Here is a 15,252-nt window from a genome sequence, read left to right as displayed (position 1 = left end):
CTTTAAGAAAACAAGGAGCCCAAGCTGTGATCAGCACATTAGGCTCTGATCGGCGCCTGCTGTTACAGAGCCTGGTACCAGCATGGGAAGGGGGTTCACCAAGAAGGCACACGTTGTTTGGTGCCATCTGTTGCACTGAAACATAAAGGGCTGTGAGCCTGGGGGCCCACTGCAAAAGCGGCTGGGACAGACACCACATCCCTCAAAAAAGGTTAAGCCATTGGAATTTGAAAAATAAACCCAGAAGGACTTTCCATTCTTAGCGTTGCCTAAACTCACTAGTGTCCTGAAATAGGACACTTAACCTTTCTTGCTCTCAGTTACCTACATATTTATGTAATACTATTACTAGATGTTAATTTAAAAAAAGAGAGCAAAAGAATCTATCTCATAATGAAGTTTCATCAGTAAATCATCCTATAATTTTGTGTTGTTCGGAGATGTGGTTTAGAAGAGGTAGAAAGAATCTTTTACTCCTTAAACTCCCGTATTTTATTCCATAGCCTCACCAATCTCCAAAACGACAATGCCAATAATTTCTTTATCCTTACACATGGATAACTAGTCTGATTTTAAGACGAATTTGAGTTTATCTTTGTTTTACAGCAGAAAAAGACCAGTCTTATTGAATTCTTACGTATTAGAGAATGGAAGACAACAGAAGAGGGAAGATCACCTTGCCAGCTGTCCACTAAAGGCACATGCTTGTGCATGCATGCGCGCACACAGGGACTCGGAAAGAAATCTAGGCTGATGTAAATGTAGCAGCGCTGGCACACGCTTTGGGCCACACTCTGTGTGAGTTGGCCACATGCCAGCATGGAAGCGAGTAGGCAAAGAATAGCTTTGATAACGCTGCATGCCAGTATACCAGAGAAGCACAGGCAAGATGATTAGTTGGCAATTGCTATTAACCATTTTATTAATATTATCGGTATGAAGGATCATGTTGGCGATCTCATATTTATCATCTTGTGTTCTCCTCAAAAAGATCTTGGACTGATTTTATTATCCCTCTTTCATAGAAGAGACTCTTTGGCCCAGTGATGTCATGTAATATCAAAGATCACAACTTATAAGACAGAACTGGAATTAAAACCAAAGTCTGATTCTAAAATGTCACATGGACTTTCAACTCTAGAGTTCATTGCTACTCAGAAAGAAGAGGGATGACTAACATTGAAACAGTAATAATAATAATAATTATTATTATTATTATTATCAGTCATTACAGTTCTTGCCCTCTTCTCTTTCCCCAACCCCCTACTTCTAAAAGAGAAAACAAAATCAAGAACATTCTAGAATGGCTTTTTCTCAGACTACTAAAACTAAAAAACCTTGAAGATCATTGCCCATATTCTTCTGTCAAATAGAGGAAGTTGAGGCTCAAAGAGCTGCTTACAAATGGTCTCAGTCTCAAATGGCAGAACCAGGGCGAGAAATAGACAACACAAATTCCTAGACTAGTGCTCTTAATTTTATACCAAAAAAATGAAAGCATTTTCAAGATCAGGAAGTTGCTTTCCTCATCTTTCACCTGCCTCCATGGTCCTCAGTCCAGAAAACCTTAGAATAATTTGGAGAAAGGTAAAGTTTTCTTTCTTTGCACACCAAATGCATGAAGTTATAGTCAGTGCTTTCTCCCACCAAGAAGGAGAAAATCAAGGCTATTATATGAGAAGATGTTGTGTCACTTTTCAGAGGAGGCTGTATGTCGACATCAATATATTTTCCTTTTCATCCTTAGCACTCTGACAAGGAAAGTTTTGAATGAGGTCAGTGGTGTTAATTTTACTTCAATTTTAACCTCCCGAGCGAGTTAGTCTGTAGAGTTTCTATTTTGGTAATTTGAGTTTTAGAGTTAACTTGTACTCTGATATTCTTTATTCCATGAAATTAGACACTAGAGGGAATACATTTGAGACATGAAGAAGTCTCCAAAGAAGAAATTCATAATCTTCAAGCTAGAGAAAATTTGATTTACAGGAAAGTTAAACAACAACAACAAAAAACCCAAGTAAAATAAATTGGGATGATGGAGCAACTCTTCCTGTGTGACTACGTATGAATAAATAGGCTAACATTCCTATTAAAAATTTAATCCTTCTCTGAAAATATAATTGAAATTGATCCATCTTTATTTGAGTTTCTATTTAAGTTAAGAAAAATGAGTTTTTATAAGTAATTTTCTGGGCCATTTTGTCTCAGTTCCAAATTTCATCCTTCTTTATTCCTTACTCTGTTTTGGGAAATGGGCCAGAGGTCTGCAACATGTATTTCTCCTTTACCAGTTGTTGTCCTGCTAGGTTCTGCCAATAGGATGCCCTGGAGGGAGACCGAAGACTAGAAAATGGGAGAAGGTTATTTCTTCTTCCTGTTGGATTCAGCCTCTGGCCTTCTTCAGCACTCTCAGAACCAGGGTCATCACCCTCTCCCCAGGGATAAAATCACTAGGCAGGCAGCTCCCCAAACTCAAGTGCTGAGCCCCAGCTTAACAGAGGTCCTCCTCCAAGCTACTGAGGGGTCAGCACCAGTGAGTACCACCATCTTCCCAGTTGTCTGATTGCTGGTGTCACAGGGCTCTTTCTTCAGTGGATGAGGTGTGACAGCAGCCTAGCACCTCTCCTCAGAAGTCTGAAGGTCAGCTCCACAAAGTTCCTCTTCAACTTCGAGAGAAACTAGAAACAGTTCAGACAGCACCATTTCTTCGATCCCTGCTCTGCAAGACCCCTCTCCCAAACACTGGATTCCCCTGAGGGTCCCCAGCCCTAGAGTGATAGCTGTATTCTACAGTTATTCCCTCTGTATCTTGGTGCTTTTTGCTTTATTTTTAAATCCTCCAACTCCTGTTTAACCAACTCCCTATATTAAATTTCCTTGTGAAATACCTTAGTGTGTTTTGGGTTTTCCTAACTTTACCGTGACATAGAGGTATAAATGAGCCAATGTGTGAAGTAGATGAAGTTGGTGACCTAAAGGAACTGGAAAGCTTATGTAAAGCTTAAGTAAAGCAGGAAGCTTATGACTATTATTTTGAATCTAACCAGAAAGTGAGGGAAGGAATCTCTCATTTTCTTAAATGCAACTGTTTTCAGCCTTCCAAGGGCTGTCATGTGGTAGAGAGCTTATAATCCTACTACATACCAAGAGGGTAGAACTAAGCAGTCCAGAACATGACAGCATGGCAAAGCAGAACTTCACTTTCCATGAGAAAGAACTTTTTACAGTCAGTGGAACCCTTAGCTAGGATGGTCACTGAATAGGAATATTGTAGAAGAGATTCAATATAATATTTTTAAAGCCGCAAGATTCAATGCTTCTCGCAATGGTTGGCAATAAATAGAAAGGTAAAAGAGGGCTGTGTATTGGAGCATCCTTACACTAGGCTTAATCTTGCAATCCAGAAACAACAGAGATGACCAATTGGATTGCCTGTGGGATCAGATTACCCTGAAATTGATCTCTAAAGTGCCTGGAAAAAAGATGCAAGTGATAATTGACTAACGTTGTGGCCTCCTATCTGATATACCAAAGGTGATGTGAGAAGTAAGGTGGGTGTTAATTTTAAGAATTAAATAATGCAGGATTGAGGAACCAATTGTTTCCACAGTTGACTGTCACCAGGGGTGTAAACTAGCTAGTGTGTGATATTAAGGACTCTGGAAACTGGCAGTACAACTCTTAAAAAAAATTCTTCTGATATTCTAATCTAATGCTGTTCTGAGGTTTCCTTGTGCGATATTGCATTTATGTAAACCTGCAGGCAGGAATGTCCAAGATAGCTGAGGGAAACTAACTCTCTGATCAAGTTTATAATGGAACAGAAAAGTAAAAATGAAAACACAGGGACCTTCTAATCAGCAGGTGTTCCTGCATGCTACCCTTTTATTTCCTTTCATTTCAGTACAAGTCTTCTCCCTAAATCCATGCAGTGTCTGAATCTAAACTTTTAAGTTCTGTGGTACATGTTTGATTGGCCTTTTCCTCCTAGCTAAGAAGATTCTCATAGTATTCAAGCCATGAGAAATTCCCAAATAACACTAGCCCTCTGAGGCAAAAATAATTAGTTATAAAAGCCCCAATAACATGCACGTGCAATGGTTTTTAAAGACTAGCTGAGGGGCGCCTGGGTGGCTCAGTCAGTTAAGTCACCAACTCTTGCTTTCGGCTCAGGCTGTGATCTCACAGTTTGTGGGTTCAAGCCTCACATTGGGCTTGGAGCTGATAGCGCAGAGCCTGTTTTGGGATTCTGTCTCCCTCTCTCTGCTCCTCCCCTGCTTGCTCTCTATCTCTCTCAAAATAAATAAACATTAAGAAAAATAAAGACTAGCTGAATGTCACATGCTTGCCTCTCAGTATGTTTCTGAACGTAAGTAATCAACACAGATACAAGAAGAAGAAAAAGTCATACGTCTTGCCTTCTTTTCATTCCATCTTTCTCTCATCCCTTTAAAGTCCTCTCTAAGTGCTATAATTCCCTGAAAGCAGTTGAGAATATACCCATCATGGGACTTTCATTTAATTTGGGGAAACATTTCTGCTCCCTGAAAACCCCTTGGGAAGTTTCAGTTTTCAGTCAGAAACCAATGGGGGGCAGGGCGTGAAGTGCAATGTGAAACAGCTAAAGTCCCAAAGTCAAACTCAGACCCCAGAGCCTGTGGATAAATAACTCTGTACAATGTTATTCATAGTCTTCCCCCAGTAAATATTTACAAACGCAAATATGACAAGACCCATCCCAAGAACCAGCATTATAATGTCATTTCTGAACAGCCGTTTCTTAACATACTGTGTGTTACAAAGAAGTCTCACAGCTCGTTTGCATCCTTTAGAAAACAGATTCTTCTACATCTCTGTAATACAGTTACATGTGATGGCTCTTTGAAGCTCTGTTTTGATTTGGTTTGGTTTTGTTTATTAACACCATGGTCTTCAGGTTTGAGTTTCCCTTAAGTTTGCTCAGAGAGCACCAAATTCTGGTCTGGGAGCCTGCAGTCAAGAAGTCAGGTCTGCATACCAGAAGCAGAACATAGCTAAATGCAAAATGAGAGGATTTAATCAGCACCTATACAGATTTGTTAAGAATATGGGTCGCTAGTTCCATCTCTTCATTTAAACAAAAATGGAATCTTATGTGAGTAGCCTATGAATTCAGAGCCAGCCTAAAGTTGACTTTTTGGAGGGCAGCTGTGGCTCTCCCTAGAAGTTCTTTCCAACACATCAGGCTACCATGGCCAGTGGAGACCTACAAGTCCATGGACTGAGAACTGATGTCACACAAGGATGCAGGCCAAAAGCAATCATTGGAGTTCTTAATTTGATAAGAGATATGTTAATCACATATAAAGACAGTGATACAGCATCCTTAGCTTTGATTCTGCAGAATAGAATTAAATTTTTACCTTCACCTTTGTGAATCTTTCTCATTCTTAAAGACTCAGCTCAAGTTCTGCCTCCCCAAATAAATCTTCTTAATTATACTCAATCAGTGTTCTCTTCATCTCTGAAGTCTCTAACATATAGTACTTACCTGGGTTGGCAATTATCTTGTCACAGACATATTGTCACCTCCCCAACTGGGTATTACGTTTCTTTATATCCTCTAAAATGCCTAGCACAGTGATAAAGACATACTAAAAACTCAAAAATACTTACTGATTAGATAATCAATTGGTTGAAGGATTTATCCAAATTCATTTTATACTCCCTCCAATCTTTTTTCTTTTAAGGGGGAGGATCCAGATTTTTTTTACTTTACCATTTTGGCTCTCCAATTTATTCATTGGTTGTACAAGATTTTACCTTGGTTTGCACACGTAGACCAGAGATGATATTCAAAACATTTAAAATCATTATGTAGGGGTAACAGAATGGAGCAGGTTACCAGAGGCCACCTATTGTGTCAGGCATTAAGCCTTTAGTTGATGAATTACAGGCAAGGTTCTGGTGTGTAAGAGGATGGCCAGAATGGCCAGAATGCCTGGAAGGAAACTCGCAGTGCAAGGTCTTTCTACCAACAGAAATGGATGTATTTCAATAGTTTTCAGTAGTTTAGCAACTAGTGTGGCAAGAACAGTGCAAACTAATAATTACTAATGTTGGCCTGTCCCTAAAATCTTCAAAAGTAGCAATTGCAAGCAGGGGGGAAAAAGCAGCCACAGGCATGGTCTGTAGAGAATTCAGTTCCCACTCTTATATGTGGAGGTTTTAAAAAAACAAATAGAAATATTCCTCATCCTTTTTCCCAGCTTTGTGTAGTCATAATTTATATGTACTTTAGAATTAATTGAAACTATCAGGACTTTGTTTCTAAACTACAGCTTAGAGTAATTTATTTTAGGACTACCCAATGGCACTTAGTTTTAAATATTAATATTTGTCATTTTCTGTGCATTCGCTGACCCTGCAAACAATATTATGAAAAATTGTTATCTATAGGCATTCCATTTTGTTTCAAGAAAAATACTTAGGAAAATTCAAAAAAGATACCATGCAATAAGATAAAATATATTTGGTATATGTGGAATGAACCAGATAAAAGTTTAGAAAAGATAGAATTAGGAGTGATGTTTGTATTCAAAGTACTTGCTATAAAGTCTGATACATTTGCAAAAAGTGAGCTATGAATTTGGGCTCTAATCTTTCTAGCAGATAAAATGCAGAGGGAAACATCAGTTATAAAATACACAGAGTCCATTGAGATAAAAACAAACCAATTGCTCAAAGAAACACACTGATTCATTCTCCTGAGACTGCTATCAATAATGAAGGTGTTTGCTTAAAATGGAATTCTTTTACACAACTATTTTCTTTAATCAAAACCTTTATGTAAAAAGCAAATAAACAAAAATAACCTTACTTTTGCAAGTTCCCCACATAAAATGAACTTAGTTTATTCAAGCCCCTCTTCTTCCAACAAAATTCCACAGATGATCGAAACCCCTATGAGTAAATAAGCCAATCTTACAATTCTGAATATTTATCTGAGTAGTCTGATCCTATTAGAAGTGTTTGTTCCCTCTGACCTGTCAAAATCTGAATGAAATAGATTTATATAACATATTTTTGGCCCTTGTATCTTCTCAAAGAAAATAGTAGTCAAGTGTCAAGGACAAGTTCAGCCCTTGTAAATACGCCACAGCATTGCCAACCTCAAGCCTAGAATTCCATTTTGAGCAATTACTAGTAGGCCTGTTTAATTTGAAATTCAATTTATGTGGCTCTTAATTCTAAGCAACTCCACTGTGAGAGAGAGGCTCTTCTAGTATACATTTGGGATATGTCCCTTTGTGTTTCTGAAGAAGAGATGTGTTTTAGAACTTTTTGTTATAGATTGATGTAATTGGCTTCAATGATTCAGAAGCAGCATTCATTTCTGAGGCATTTATGGAAAATACATATTAATAAGCCAAGAGTCTCCCCCCCCCCCCCCCACCGTCTCTCTGTCCCTCCATTTCCTAAGAGGCTTCTTGGAAGAAACTGGAAGGTGCGATTTTTTTGTCATTCCATCATGCTGTCTTTTCTCATCCAATACACTAAATCAGATAACCACAAGGAGCAAAATAGGGGCAGAGTTGGAAAAGACCTGGGCTTACGCATCATGGTGATCACAGCCTCCCTGAAAGCATAGTGCCCAGGAATCAAAAGTCTGGGGGCTGGCACTGCAGTGCCCAGGAGGCATGCAATTAATGTGATGCAGTCATGAGTAAGAGAACAAAATGTGTGTCATTTTGATCATTTTGCTATTGACCCACCAAATCATCAAACCCTCAGAGGCTCAGTCGATTTTTATGGTTAACTTTCAGAATACATGATAAGGTTGAAGCAGGTACATTTTCAACTTTTTCTAAAATTCAGAACGTATAATTAGTATTACCTTGCTTGCTTTAATTGTTCTGAAACTGTAGAGGACTTGAGGAACTATACAAAATTATTTGGTTTAATGAACTCAGTTTTCAACTTATCTAAGTCACTAATCTTATTTCCTTTAATAAGGGCATGAACAAAACTCCCCTGGCTCATTAATCCTGAAATCAGAAGTCAACTCCAAAGGGAAAAGTACTTAATATACTTAAAATGTTGAACATTTTTACAGCCCTTTCTCATACAAAGTCTTATTTAAACCTATCTTATGAGAAAGTTTTTTTTTAGCTTTGAGAGTTTTTCCCCTAGCATGGGTGCCCTCAATGGGCATATAATAGAGCCTTAATAAGTACTCATTGGCAGAAAAGGAAGGAAGGAAGGAAGGGGAGGAGGGAAGGAAGGGAAGAAGGAAAGCAGGAAGGAAGGAAGGAAGGAAGGAAGGAAGGAAGGAAGGAAGGAAAGAAGGAAGGAAGGAAGGAAGTTAGGAAGGAAGGAAGGAAGGAAGGAAGGAAGGAAGGAAGGAAGGAAGGAAGGGAGGGAGGAAGGAAGGGAGGAAGGAAGGGAGGGAGAGAGAGGGAGAGAAAGGTTCATTTTACATATGAGAAAATTCAGAGTAGTTAAGAGATTTGTCAAGGCATATTGGGCTGGTGGGAATAATCTCAAGTCTTTAAATCCACCATTCTTTATCGCTCAAAATGGCTTTTGCTCTGCCTAGAGAATAAAATAAAATTTTTCATTTTTTAGAATATCACAATATCATTATTTGTGATCTCCAAATTGTTGTTCACTGATAAAACTTGATTTCATTTGTTCACCAGTCACTTATTCTGCTAATTTTTATTATTATTCTACTCATTGTAATGAAAGATTAACTCTAGCTGCAAACATATCCCAAAATTAAACCAATATTATCAAGTGTTACTAGCAGCTTTAAGGCATGACTTCAGTGTTTAACTTTTTATGCTAATTCTTAATTTGTTTCCAAGGCTTTGAGCAGAAACTTCTCATTTGCAACTCAAACCATAGGGGCATGGTTTATTTTTTTATTGTTGCTAATTTCTCCATGTCACTCATTTTAGCTCCTAAGCAAATAACTGAATTTTTCATTCAAACTTCTCAGAACTATCATAGTAAAAATAAGAATACATAAAGGTGCAAGATGTATATGTGGAAGATAATGTGGCTCACACAAACAGTGAATAATAAATGTGTGCGCATACTATTTGTTTCAGACTGTTGGTGATTGCACAATGCCACCAGTGTAGATTGAATTGTATCCCCTCAAAATTCATATGTCCAAGCCCTAAACCTCAGTGTGATGACATTTGGAGGTGGGACCTTTGAGAGGCAGTTAGGGTTGGATAAGTTCATGAGTACAGAGCCCTCCTGATGGAACTAGGGGCTTTATAAGAAGAGGAGAGAAATATACCACTTGCTCTCCACCACGTAAGGACACAGCAAGAAGGCTGCCACTTGCAAGGCTCGAATAGAACTCTCACCAGGTTCAAACCAGCCTGAGCCTTGATCTTGGACTTCCCAGGCTCCAGAGTCAAGAATCCAGGGATTTCAATCCCAGTTATATCTTAGTGAGTGACCACAACCTCATTGAAATTTCTTTTTCTCATCTGTAAAATAGGGCTGGTAATAGAATCATGAGAAAATGAATTTCTGTTGTTTATGCCTCCTAGTCAATGGTATTTTATCATAGCAGCCCAAGGAGATAATACATGTGCCAACAATTTTAATTTAAAATCTAAATTGTACTTAGTCCAATTTGAGGCATGTTTAGAACTATGTTTTAGGCTTTTTGCCATTTAACAAATGCTTCCTGGCCATTTCCATGATCAATCCTTGCCAATATCACAAGTATCATGTCAAGAGTCTCACCTCCTTTTCATAAAGGAACTTGATGCAGGCAGGGCTATTAAAATATCATGATAGTTTGTCAGATTCCCACTGAGCCACCAGACTTCCACTTGAGGGTCAAAGCTGGTTTCTTGAGGCCCACACAAACTCATCCTTTATGAGTCATAGATTTCTGGAAAGAGCATTCAATTGCTAAGGATTCAGCGGTACAAATTAAATTTCCCCTACCTCCCTGACCTTGGATATTTTTCTATCAAAGTTCCTGCAACATAGTGTTATAATTTTACATATCAAAGTCTCTCTCCTGGGCTCTGGACCATGTCTCATTTGTTGTTGTTTTTCTTCTTAGCACTGGGCATGGAGGCTGGCATCAAATGGACCTTCACAATTGTTTGGTGAGTAAATAAAGAATTAAATGAAAAGACTGAACTAACATATGAATGCAACATGATAAAGTAATTAAGAGTGTGGGCTTTGGAGTCAGGCAATTTGGATTCGAATCCCAGTTATGTCACGTCCTAGTGAGCGATCTCAGCATCATTGAAATGTCTTTTCCTCATCTGTAAAACAGAGCTGGTAACAGTACCTCACTGAAGTGAACAAACAACAAGATAGTGCATATAAAAGACTTAGCATAGTACAGGCATCAAAGACGTTACTCTGATGAGTTGCCCCACCTCTATAACTATGTATGTTGTCTCAGCATATTTCTTATCTCTCTTTACCCTACTTCCTAGTAGAAAAAAGGGGGATCATGTGGTTTACCTTAGAGAGGTAAGAAAATTCAATCAGAGAATACAGTGAGTTGAAAATAAAACACAAATGCTAGGCATGATTGTTATTATTCCACTGTGCATAAAAGTAATCTCTTGGGAAAGCAGTGGTAAAAAAGTAGAATGAGCCTCAAACTCGGATTTGAGAAGCAGTTTTAATCTTGGTTCTACGCACCTAACCCTGGACAAGGCACTTGAATTTCCTGGGCCTCCATCATCTTTTCTAGAAAGTAAGATGGTAGTCTAGATCATTTTTCAAATAGATTCTATGTCTAAAATTGTATAAGCCTAAGTCACTGTCATTTATACTTCTGAATTTTTATCTCTTGCCTGATAATACGGCTATGGAACTTCACTATATCTTCTGGAGGGAAATGAGTAGTCAACAGATAGTTTAGAGGTGGGCAAGCTGAAATGCTATGTGACCATTCTGCAGTCCAGCAAAGGTCAGTGGTGGAAGACACAGATTCAGAAAAAGAGATGCCTACTCCTAGTTCAGGAAGATGCTTTCCCACTGAGTTTCAACTGATTCTATGTTTAAAATTCTTCTAGTTAAACAAGTTATGGTACCTGTAAAGGAATATAGTAGATTCATTAAAATGATGTGGTAGAAAAGTTTTAATAAGATAAAAAGATATCGATGAAAAATTGTTTAAAAAATGGATGTATTATATATTCGTTGTGTGCACATATACATACACATGCACACACTCACTCTAGATGTTACTTATATTGGCAGTTTCTGAGGATAAAAGGACATGAAGACTCATTCAGGTGGGAGATATACTAAGGAATTGAAAATACATTAAAAGATCTGAGGATCAGGCAAAAGGATTGACTTAAGTGTCTCTCTACAGGTGCACAGTTCCCCGATACTTCAGATTTTGTGCATTGTTTGGAAGCTATATATATACGTATGTATATACATATATATATATATATACATACATACGTATATATATATATAGAAACTATTGCTTGCTCAACAATTTTTTGAGAAAATGTGTACTAAAGCCTCTAGCCCAGTGACTGTCCACACTAAGTGTTGAAGAAAAGTTAGTTCCATTCTCTCTGTGAGGCTCTACTCAGCAAGAGGGGGAAAAAGCATGTTTTTCTCCATAATTTAATCCCTTATCTCAAAATGTCCTCTCAAATAAACCCACTTCCCTCCTGATTTTAGAGGTTGGGAAACAGCAGTTTATTACTTCATGCCTATCCAACTCTGTTTTGGCTTAACTCTGTACATTTACTGTCTGGATATATTTAGGGAGAAAGAAAGTATGAGATGCAAGAACAAAGCACTATTTTTAGCTGTGTCTATGATAGAATTACATGATATATTGATTTTATAACTCAGTTTTTCACCAATATCTCTTGAAGTCAGTAAGAATTTTTCTTATTGCTAAACTTTCTTTATTTCTGGCACTTCCCCTCTGACCATACACACACTTATTCCTCAGTCCTTCCATACTTAGTTTTTCCTTTTTTTTTTTTTTTTAACTGATCTCTTATTAACAAAAAATGAAGGAGATGTTTCAGGGATCGAGTAAATTTTAAAGGTAAGCAAACTGAAATGGACTGAATGTGTCAACAATATATCTTGTACATAAAAATATGAGAAGCCTTTTGTTAATTCCATTGTCTTAGTTACTTTATTTGTCTGGGATGTTATGTTCCTATTTCTTTCCCAGGAAATTACTACTTCTTTGGCCAAGGTACAGCCAATCAGCTCTTTCAAACTCATGACCACACCATCCATTTCATTTTCCAACCTTAGCTTATGTGGGTATTATAATAATAGGATGTCTGTAACAGCTACAGCAGATGGAACTGCAATTTATGTGTTCCCTAAAATATTAACATTTGGACTTCTATAGATCAGGCAAATAGAGAGGAATGTGGGGAGGAGGAACAAGATTTGGGAGATTTGTTTACTACTATGAAAACCTGCCAGTTGCCTATATAATACTTACAGGTCTAAGATATTATGCTAAGCCTTATTCTCAGTTTAAAAAATACAAATTAAGATAATTATAAAACAGTAGTTCTGAAGCTTTAGAGTGGTTAAGAATTGCCTTGAAAGTTTGTTCAACATGGGGATTTCCAGATTCCATCTCAAGAGGCACTTTGAGAAGATCTGCAAGAGAGCTCAATTTCTGAACATTTTAACAAGCGTCCCAAGTGATTCTGATACAGGAGCTTCATACCCCATGCTTTTGAAAAAAATTACTTGATAGTCCAAAACCATGTCTGATAAGTTAGCAAAATAAGTGAAATTATAAAATCCAAAATTGATGGAACTGTGAATAGGGACATTACTAATTGCATTATGGATTTGATATAAATTAGAGAACAATACACAGCAGAAACTGTGAAAACAACCCAGAGCCTGTTGCCTGGTATTTCTTTGGGGAGGGGGAGGAGCATCATAACCCCAGAAAGTATCCTAGAATATTTACTTTAAAGTTATTTAGAAGACAATGAAGTACTATTTATAATATAAAATATTAAACAATAAAAATTATTAACAATAAGCAATTTATCTATTAATAAATGTTTAGTTAGTACTACTATGAAAGATAAAGTGCTACACCCTTTATGAATATTACCATTTAATTCTCATTGTAAGAATACCTTATTATGGCCGAGCAAATAAGATTTACCAACATGAACATACACTATGTAGATATTTGGTCTCATGTTTGAGTCACAATGATTCACAGAGATATATAAACTAACATAAAGTGAAAATGTCAAAACACAATAACCTAATTACAACTTTTAATAGAGATGTAGAGATTGTCAAAGATTATCAAAGGGATTAGTGATATAAAAGAATAGCAGTGTGTATTAGATGTTTAATCAAATTATTTACTTTACAATTTTTTATTTATTGTATTTTTTTAAATTTATTTATTTTGAGAAAGAGACAGCATAAGCAGGGGAGGGGCAGAGAGAGAGAGAGAGAGAGAGAGAGAGAGAGAATGAGAATCCCAAGCAGGCTCCACTCTGTTTGCACAGAGCTTGATATGGGGCTCAATCCCCTGAACTGTGAGATCATGACCTGAGCCAAAACCAAGAGTTGGATGCTTAACTGACTGAGCCATCCAGGTGCCCCTACTTTACAATTTTTTAAGAACACATAATTTCATATGTTCACAGGCTAAAACAAGGAATGAAATAATTTCAGTATGTCAACAATTTGAAGATTAGAGGATGGAAATTATAAAACAACCAATATGTTCAAATGAATGATGGTATTACATATAAACATATAAAGAGAAAAGACAGTAATGAGTTTTGTATGGTCTAGATTAAGATCAGAAGTTCAGAGTTAATTCCAAACGATTTTTTGAAACTTAGAAATATTTTCCAAAAGGTCTAGGGAAAGGGGCACCTGGGTGGCTCACTCAGTTATGCATCCAACTCTTGGTTTCAGCTCGGGTCATGATTTCATGGCTTTGTCGGTTCGAGCCCCACATTGGGCTCTGCACTGTCAGTGCAGAGCCTGCTTGGGATTCTCTCTCTTCCTCTCTCTCTGCCCCTCCCCCACTTGCACTGTCTCTGTCTTTTTCAAAATAAATAAATAAACTTAAAAAACAAGGCCTAGGTAAATTTTAGCAGTCAAATAAACACTGGATTTTACCATTTCCCCTAGTCTTTTTCATCAGCTTTGGCTAGCAAATGATGGTCAGGTTTCTCTTTCCATCAGCAAGACCACCTGGATTCCATCTCCTGGACTCCCTTCTTTCAGTAATGAATCATGATTTCAGTTATTCCCATATATACTGTTAAATAAAGCCACAGAACAGCTGTAAGGATAACCCCTATGATGGCTCAGGTCCCGACTTACATTTTATATACAGATCAGTCTCTCCCTGAAATTTCTTGTAAGTCTCTTAGAATTGGCGTATTGCCAAAAAGATGTTGCTATTCTTGGTAATTTTAGTCTTAAAAAAAGTATGTGTGCTTTTTTTTAGTATACATATGTAAAATATAAATCTGTATATATAAATCTAATATTCTGTATACACACAAACATACATATGAATTTACACTAATATCAAAGTCCATTGGAAAAGTTATTTCAAGTTTATTGACATTTAGCCACTCGGAGAAAAACTGGCAGATTCATTCCAAAATAATTACTTTTTCCTGAAAACACTCAGAGGTCTGTTTTCCCAAAGCAGTCCTATGAGCCATGTGCTGTACTGGTAAGGGCATACTTCATTGGGCACCATCATTGCTTTCCCATCTGGCAACAGGTGGCCATTAATATGAAATGTTATACTAACACTGAAATGAAATCCATGCATAATCAGTGACTTTGGAGAGTGCAGAAGTGTTTGAAAGTCTGAAAACTGCTCATTTCTTCAAATAAGCAAGTCTTCATTCCAAACTCTTCAAAAAGAGAAAATGAGCCACTGGTATCAGATATAAAGTGGTTTCCAAACATTCTGCATTTGTAGAAATTAAACCACCTGGAAAAGTGATATATAGAATTGGAATCCTTCTGTTTAAAAGCAGACTAAGCACTGGGATAGCCCAGAGTAAGCACTGTGATGGTGGCCTTAGTGCATGCTCTCTGGCGCACATTTTATCAGTCACTCTTCTGAACAAACCTTTTGGGCCCATCAGGCTTCTAAATGTGGTAGCAAGGGAAATGGGCAGAGGGCAGCTCATTTACACCCTCAACTCACTATGAGGGAGAAGCTTTAATGAACAGTGGCTTCAGCTTTTTCACACATCA

At 37.5% G+C, this 15,252-nt stretch overlaps 1 protein-coding gene across 1 annotated transcript in view; it reads left to right on the top strand.

Annotated features, from left to right (window-relative positions):
* LOC131508557 (uncharacterized) overlaps nt 1-15,252 on the top strand; it is a 255,107-nt gene that overhangs the window by 212,409 nt on the left and 27,446 nt on the right. Inside the window, exon 3 of the mRNA XM_058723555.1 lies at nt 10,079-10,124. Within this exon, the coding sequence (XP_058579538.1) occupies nt 10,079-10,124 (46 nt within the window). The remainder of the gene's footprint in view (nt 1-10,078; nt 10,125-15,252) is intronic.

Source organism: Neofelis nebulosa, chromosome 4, assembly GCF_028018385.1.
Source record: "Neofelis nebulosa isolate mNeoNeb1 chromosome 4, mNeoNeb1.pri, whole genome shotgun sequence".
Classification (NCBI taxonomy): domain Eukaryota; kingdom Metazoa; phylum Chordata; class Mammalia; order Carnivora; family Felidae; genus Neofelis; species Neofelis nebulosa.
Note: the sequence above shows the minus strand (reverse complement) of the source record. Positions and strands in the feature narration are given on the sequence as shown.